General features: G+C 42.6%; 1 protein-coding gene across 1 annotated transcript; it reads right to left on the reverse strand.

The window, feature by feature from the left end:
• Positions 1-4,541: 4,541 nt before the first annotated feature.
• Positions 4,542-5,602, reverse strand: PI3 (peptidase inhibitor 3). Its single transcript, XM_007938391.1, has 2 exons — positions 5,524-5,602; positions 4,542-4,816 (listed from the first exon to the last, which is right to left on the reverse strand). The coding sequence occupies exons 1-2, from the start codon at positions 5,600-5,602 to the stop codon at positions 4,542-4,544; spliced, it is 354 nt and encodes a 117-aa protein (XP_007936582.1).
• Positions 5,603-8,561: the final 2,959 nt, after the last annotated feature.

The following is an 8,561-nucleotide window of genomic DNA, read 5'->3' on the forward strand; positions in this document are numbered from 1 at the left end:
CAACAGCTCTAAAGCTGAACATCACGTACTCTGTGATCCAGCATTTCCACTCCTAAGTATATATCCAATAGAAACATGTATAATGTTCACTAAAAACATGTTAAAAAATATGCATAGCAACTTTACTTGTAATATTAATAGCTGGAAACAACCCAAACACCCATCACTAGAACAGACAAATTGTGGTATATTTATATACAGTAGAAGGAACTAGTGCTGTACCTGTGTACGGGAGATGGATATAAAAAACCTTATGAAATAAGTAAATTGAAGGAAAACACACAGTATTGTCCAATTTTTATTTAAAATATTAAAACTAAATATATTGCTTAGAGAAATCTAAGCGATGTATTATTTTCAACCACAATGTGATAAAACTACAAAGGAACACAACAGAATGATTAATACCAAGTTCGTGGCAGCAGGATGTGCTCAGTGTGGGGAACACAAGGGGCCTCTAAGATACTAATAGTGTTCTATTTCCTAACCTGGTGGATGGATTCACAGATGTTTGCTTTACTATAATATTCGATCATTTAAGGTAGATTTATTACAATGTTTTAATGTAGTATTTCATTTCATGTAGTTGTTATTTTTAAATTCCTTTTTCAAAACTTAAAAACATCTTGAGAAACCAACAGAATGCAACCTCCTAATATTTGCTTACCTTAGAAGCTCCAGCCTTTTGGGCATGTAGTCTGAATCCAGAGTATAAGTGAGTTTCACTCATGAGTTCATCATCCAGTAAACATTTTCTAGACTATCTCATATCCTAGGACAGAGGAATCCTTCTCTCCCCACTCCTCACCAGACCTCACATCAGACACTTACATACTTTTGGTGTTACTCCTGACAGGAATCCACTTAAAAGTGGTAGTTTTATTGACCCAGAACTCATGGTTCCCAACGACAAAACCCAACAAAGCTTAGCTTTGGCCAAAAGGTGAATTGATGGGGTCAACAGCAAACAGGAAGAACATCAATAAAGCTGCCTTCATATGTACACCTATATTCATTGCAGCACAATTCACTACAGCAAAGAGATGGAAACAACCTAAATGCCCATCAACAGATGAGTAGATAACCAAATTATGGTACATGCACACAATGGGATACTATGCTATATTAAAGAACAATGAGGGATACGTGAATCATCTCACAATGTGGATGAGACTGGAGGATATTATGCTGAGTGAAATAAGTCAATCGCAGAAGGACAAATACTGTATGAGCCCATTACTGTAAAAAGACAAAGAAGGGTTTGCTTGTGAAAGGGAATTTACTTTGTAGGTTACCTGGGTGGGGAGGGAAGGGGGGGATTAATTCTGGGCTAGTTGGGCCCCACATGCTGACGTGGGTAAGGGGAGGAATGTATGGAAAGAGTTTGTGACCTCCATGATAACATTAGGAAAAGGAAGGACACTGAATTGTGCACACAGGAGACAGACAACACATGCTAATACCAACCACAATACTGCATTACCATTAATACCAAACACCAGGCTACAGATAAACACATAAACACCTGAGAGGATCAGATGGGGGTCAGTAAACAGGAATATACTCTAGACCAAAGATAGATTCAGCGCAGGCTAATCTTGCATAGATACCAGTGATACAAAATATCTGCAATACTTACATAAACAATAGAAGACAGACACACAGTAATCCCTCACAAAAACCCAGACACTGTAGGAGAGAGATCCAAAGATCTACCATCTCATGACCATAGTACTGGGGGACACCAGACTCAACTGGCACAACAAAATACATAAAAGTCTTGCTTCACATCCTCCATTGGTGAATAGTGACTGGGGTCTTAAAAGCTTTCAAGTGGCCATCTAAGATGCAGCTAAAGGTCTCCTATCATCAGAAGCAAAGAAGAGTGCCAAAAAAACAAAACAAACAACAACAACAACAACAACAAAGGCATATGGAAGCAATCAGCCCTAGAACACGACGGCCCTCGAGACCAGAAGAACTAGATGGTGCCCAGCTACCAATGCCAACCAATCAGGAGGGGATCAAATCTAGAGATCCTGGATAGAGGGGGAGAAAAAACGTGGAACAGAATTCAAAACCTCAACAATGACCAGAATTACTGGTTGGATGGAGCCTGATGAGACCCCCAATACTGTGGTCCTGGGTTACATTCTGGGTCTGGTGTAAAACTCACTCCCAGGGGCTGGCTCTCAGCCCAGCCCATAAGAAACAAGATGTACACACAGACCACTCAATCTTGGGTGACATACCCACATACTCTATGGAAATACATCCCTTGGAGCAATCTACCACAGGGCACCAGAGGGGCAACATTCACACTGAGGAAATGCAGGACAAACAGGAGTGCATAACTATGAGGGGCACGGGGGGAGAACTACTGGGCAGGGAAGGGAGGAGACTGGATTAGGGTTGAGCATGGTAAATGGGAGTGAAATGAAATGTACACGTAACGTTGAATGTAAAACAAACTCTTAAAATAAAATAAAGCTGCCTTCAGATGAAAATGGGAATTAAGGACTGTTCTGGAAGAAGCAAGGAGAGGCACAGTACTCCCTGTTCTTCCATCCCAAGCCTTTGCTCTCCACTTTCACTCATAGCAGGAGCCCAATACAAAAAAAGAGTTGACTTCAACCTTGTTAGAAGACTTGACTGTTTCAGATCCCAGAATGTCAGGGCCAGATTGGACCTCCAGAGTGATTACATCCAACTCCCACGAGTTACATGGAAAAACTGAGGCGCAGAGAGGGCAAGAGATTTGTCTGGGGACACTCAATGAATGAGGAGCTGAAGTTGGAGCCAGAACTCCCAAGTTGTTGCTCCTTCCGCTCCACCCAAACTGGCTCTTCCTCCTGAGACTCTGGACTTCCCTGAGAGCTTCTTTATATAAGCAGGCAGGTAGACCAAGAGCAGAGCCATGAGATCATTCCAGTTTGCCCGACGTACGCCTTCCCTTAACTTCACCACCTGAGTCTGCCCTGTCCCCAACTTGTATGTCTCCAGAGAGTATGATTCACCCACTCACTCACACTACGTATTAAGGGCTTAGTGTGTCTTGTCTCCTTAAAACACATCTTAAAACAGAAAGCTTAACCTCGAGGAATGATGTACTAAGGGAGGAATCTCAGGCACAAACGTGAAATTCTTAATGAGCAGGATCTCCCAGCTTCTATAATATCATTCTGTCTGTTTTCTTGGGAATATCCCTGCCCCTCACTTATCAACTATCTCATTACCTGACATTTCACATTTATGAAAATAGTAAAAAAATTTACTACCAACTATTTTGTGCATTAATGAGGTACATTTGGCAGTAACAAATGCTGAGGTACAAGGCAAAAGTAATGCTATGATGGTTAAGGTTATACGCCATCTTGGCTGGCATATCTCAGTGGCTTGGCAGGTATGTAATGAAGTTGTCATTCTCCAGTTGTGATTTGATGTAGTCATCCTCCATTTTCCCCTACTACTGGTATTTCTGGGAGCTCTGGTAGCATAGTGCCTAAGGCACTTGACTGCTAACCAGAAGGCTGGTGGTTCAAACCCACCGGCCACTCCTCGGAAGGAAGATGGGGCAATCTACTTCCGTAGTGATACTGCCTCGGAAACCCAAGGAAGGGTCACTATGAGTCGGGTCCGACTCAATGGTACATAACAACAACAACAACAACTGGTATTTCTACAACCACCTGGTCTTTGAACCTAACCAGGTCAGTAAGTGAGGAGTGGCTGTATACAGATTCAAGGAAAACATTAAAGAAAAGACAGCTCTAGGTTTGGCCACAGGAATAGGTTGGTCATACCGGTAGGGCTAACAATGGCCAGGTAGCTTGGAAAAGAAAGGACCTATGGGCAGTTTATGCAAAGTTTTTGTTGTTTTTCCTGGTCCTTCCTAAGCCAAAGGCAGAATTTCCAGATTTTCCTTTTCCAGGTGAAATGAAGACTGCAGTACTCGTGTTGACTCCTGGATTTCTAACATTAAGACCGAGGAATCAGCCTCTTGTTCTTGTCCCTGACCTCCTTCACACACAGACAATGGGTCTCATTGGGCCCTCTCCACTCTCCATTAGGAAGAGGGAGTCCCAACTCTACACCCATCCCCATGTCTCCATGAGCTCACAATTCATAGGAGCCAGAAACAAATGAAGCAGAAAGGGGTCTTTTTATTGGAAAGTGGATGAGAGAGTTAGTCCCAGGTTTGGACAACCTAAATGACAAGAAACAATGGGCAATGGGGCAGGGGATAGTGCTTTAGGGCCCAAGGATCAGCTGGCGGCCCGCAGCCCTGGGAACTTCACAAGTGCAGCAAGGACAGGCTTCACCTGGTGAGAGAGAAGAAATTCAGGGATGTGACTCAGCAGGTCAAACAAAGTGAGAAGGGGGTCAATTCCATTACCTCTCCTTTCCCAGGACCCCGGTTATGGTCTTTGAAGCCCATCAACTCCCCATATCGTCTCTCCCCACTAGTCTGAAATCATTCCCCTTCACTCAATCCTCTTCTGTGCTCTCAGGAGCCCCTTTTCCTCCACCAAGTCCTCACCTCACCGGGGGTCCAAACAGGCCCTTCCGCAAGAGCCCATACAGCACTTCTTGGTCCCTGGGCACCCAGCGTCACTCCAACAGCGGTCAGGGGGATTTAACATGGCACACTGGATCAAAATCTTGGGGCAAGAGCCAGCCTTATAGAGGACTGGACCTTTGGCCAGACCTTGCCCTCTGACTGGATCTTGACCTTTAACTGGAACTTGTCCTTTAACCAAATCTTGTCCTTTGACCAAGGCATGACCTTTGACGGGTTGTTTACCTTTGCCTGGAACTGTGAAAAGACGGGATATACCAGCATTGAGACCCAGCACCCCTGCTTCAGCTACATTCTTTCCCCTAGGTCCAGCCCCTGCTCTTTACAGTTTCCCCCAAGCCACACCCTGAGACTGCTCTGGCTCTTGGAGGGCTGTTCTCTTTTCTGGTCTACAAAACCATAGCTTGTGCTCATTTCCTGCCTCCTTTATTCCTCCTTAGTAAAACAGAGGTATCAAATTACATGATTTCTGAGGTCCTATTAGTTCTTAGGCACTCTGGTGACAGTCATTAAAACATTTGGCTGCTAACCAAAAGGTTGATGGTTTGAACCTACCAGGAGCAAGTTGAGGCAGTCTGCTTCCGTAAAGATTTATAGCCTTGGAAACCCTATGGGGCAGTTCTACTCTGTCCTATAGGTTGCTATGTGTTGGGGTACACTTGATAGTAGTGGGTTTGATTTGGTTTGGTTGGTTCTTAACCTCCTCTCAGAGGGCTGAGCACTCAAGTGCTTTTATGGGACAGACAGCAGCGGCAGACAGAATGCACAATCAGGGTCCAGAGTCCTGAGGCTCCTCACTTCGTCACATGTTCTGTATAGGTATCAACACTTGAGGCTCCATCTTTGCCTCCAGCTCCAGAAGTACTCTCTGTCAGACCCCAGGAGGCCCCGTGGCACCTCTCCTCAGCTCAACCCAGCCCCATCCAGGCCACCTTTGTACTTACCTCCAACGACAGCTGCTTCTACCACCAGTGTCCCAAGGACAAGGAACACCGTCAGGGCCAAGAGGTTGCTGGACTTCATGTTGTCAGGAAGGTGCCTAGCTTAGAGCTGAGGCTGAGAATGGCTTTATACAGCCCCAGTGTGACCTGCCACTAGGGTGGGTCTGTGGTTTTACAAGGAATAAAAGGCTGTGTTCCCTTAGCTCTGCCAGGAAATATCCACTCCCATCCTGGGAGGGACCTTGGGGTTTCCCCAAAGATTATTCACAGGGAGAAATGGCAGACATACTGTCACTTTACCTGTGATGGTCCTAAGAGCAACCCTACGTTCTCATGGAGCAGCAATGCTGGCCTGCCCTTAGGCATCACCATGACCAAATGTGTCATATTTTGAAAGAACATGAAGCTCAGAGAAGAGAAAGGAATCACCCAAGGTCATTCAGCTAGTCAGTGGTAGGTGTAGTTTTCTGATTTTCAAAATCAGGGTGTTTTCCCACTACATCCTGTTCATGCCAGCACCACTGAAACTTATCTTTCTACCCCTCCCAGCATCAAAATAGGCTTGTTCTTCATTTTTCCCTGGCCCTGAGAAAGAACCTGTAAGACAAATTTGCCTTAAAAATCTAATGACAATTTTTTGCACTTTGCCTTTTCACACGCGGCCTTTGAGAAATACCAAGAACATAATGGGGAAGGTGGAATTCTAGGTTTGGAAGGGTATGGTGCATTTGAAAGCACAGGGAGTGGGGCACAAATACTCACAAAAATAAAATAGAAATCATCTCTAAGGTAGACATCTATGTCTATTTGGCCAGTATCCCTTCCTCCTCCTTAGACGGCCTTCTTAGAACAACACTCGTTCTTTTAGAGAATGGCTGCTTCTTTATTATCAACTTATGAGATGAATGGAGACAGTTCATCATGAAAGTCTGATCTTAGCCACAAGTAGGAGTATGTGTGTCTGTCTGTGTGTGTGTTATTCAAGTTTACTGAAGTTCTTTATTTGAATGGGCATTAAAGGGAAGAGAAAAGCCCTCTCTCGGTAAAGCTGGTAGATATGGGTCTGGAAACTTCACAAGCCAAAGTTCAGTCTGGGTTGGCTCAACTGTCAGAGAATAATTAACATAATACACCAAGAGAAATAGGTAAGTGGTAGCAAGGGAAGATTCCGAGGGTACCAGCCTTCATTCCATTACCTTGAGTGCAGCTCTTTACACACCCTTCCCATGGTTGGGGAACAAGCCAAAAAACTAGCCTTCTGCCTAAATTAATCTGAGTTGGTGCTCTGTTTCCGCTACCAAAAGTTCTGAGTAATAGAAATTAAAACACAGAAGTTGGGTGATGCCAGGAACAGACCTGAAGTCTTTGAAAGATAGTTCAGATGAAGGTTCAGACAGGGAAAAAAAAGTAGACTAATTATTAAATAGAAACCAGTTGGTTAAATTCTCACTCTCACTGCTTGTGAGACTTAGGCCATATGCCCACCAAGGCTAAAACTTTTAAATTAATGTCAGGATATTGCAGTCTTTTGGCTACCTTTAAGAAAAAGTTGTTCACTGCAAAATAAATCATTATACCAAAAAAGTGTGTAGAATATACCTGTATGGTCTAAAGAACAGCATTAAAATGAACAGCCATTTACTCTCCAGCCAGGTAAAGAAGAGAGTATTTCCTGTACCTATGCCCTATGCCTCTCCCCAGCGGTATTACCCTTCTCTTCCCCAGAGGTAATCACTTTCCCGGGTCATAATTCAGTTTGGGTTGGATCAACTGTCAGAGAAAAATTAAATAACACACCCCAAGACAAAGATAAGAGACGAGTAATTTTAATTTGCACTTCCCTCATGACTGGTGGGGTTAAGGACTTTTTCACATTTTTACTGGTCATGTGGAAATTATCTTTTGTGAAATGCTTGAGGGTTTGTCCATTTTTAATTGGCTTGTCTTTCATTTCCTTATTGATTTGTAGGGAAAAAAAAGAAACTCTCATACATTAATTGTGAAACTCTATATTGCTGCAACACATTTGAAAAAGTTTGGCATCAGCTACCAAAACTAAACGTGCACACATCCCATGATCCAGCAATACACTCTTACATATATACCTTAGACAAATATTCACATATTTACCAAGAGATACACACAAGAATGTTCACGGAAGTGCTGTTTATAATAACAACATACTGGAAACAAACCATATGACCAATAAGAAGGTACCAGATAAATATGTTACAGCATAGTATCACAATAGCATCATGATAGTATGCTGTAACATATATATCTGGTACCTTCTTATTGGTACCAGATGTGTTACAGCATAGTATCATGATTAAATATCATTCACTGGTAATAATAAGTGAAATAGAGCCATATACACTATGACTATAATGAATGTAATGCTGAATGAAGTAAATCTCTGAAGTCATTTAGAATTATATGCTTGTTAGAAAGTTCAAAACCAAAGAAAACTAAGAAATATGAGTTCTGGTGGAGTAGTGCCTAAGGTATTTGACTGCTAACCAGAAGGCTGGTGGTTCAAAGCCCCAGCAACTCCTCGGAAGGAAGGTTGGACAATCTACTTCCATAGAGATACTGCCAAGAAAACCAAGGAGAGGTCGCTATGAGTCTAATCAACTTGACAGCAGTGAGTTTTTGTTGTTGTTGTTGTTTAGGAATATTTACATACATAGTAAAACTCAAAAAAGGAGGTAAATAAAATTCAACACATAGTTATGATATAAAAACAGCAAATTAGGAATGAAGAATAACTTTTTAAAATATAATAAAATTGCCTCATAGAAAATATCGTACATGAATGTGAACTATTTAATCCTCTCCTTTTTAAATTAGGTACATGAGCATCTTATTCCCAAATGTATTAAATAATTTATAAGCAACACCAATGGAAGCAGCAGTCAAGAAATCAGATGATGTGGAGTTCCAGTAAGATGGTGGACTAGGCAGAAAGACTGCACAGACCCTCTTCAACAAAGAAAAGGGAAACCAATTAACACAGACACAGAAGATAATCCTGGACCCCT

The sequence above is a fragment of the Orycteropus afer genome, unplaced genomic scaffold (genome assembly GCF_000298275.1).
Source record: "Orycteropus afer afer isolate SDZICR_OR568_19922 unplaced genomic scaffold, OryAfe1.0 scaffold00049, whole genome shotgun sequence".
Classification (NCBI taxonomy): domain Eukaryota; kingdom Metazoa; phylum Chordata; class Mammalia; order Tubulidentata; family Orycteropodidae; genus Orycteropus; species Orycteropus afer.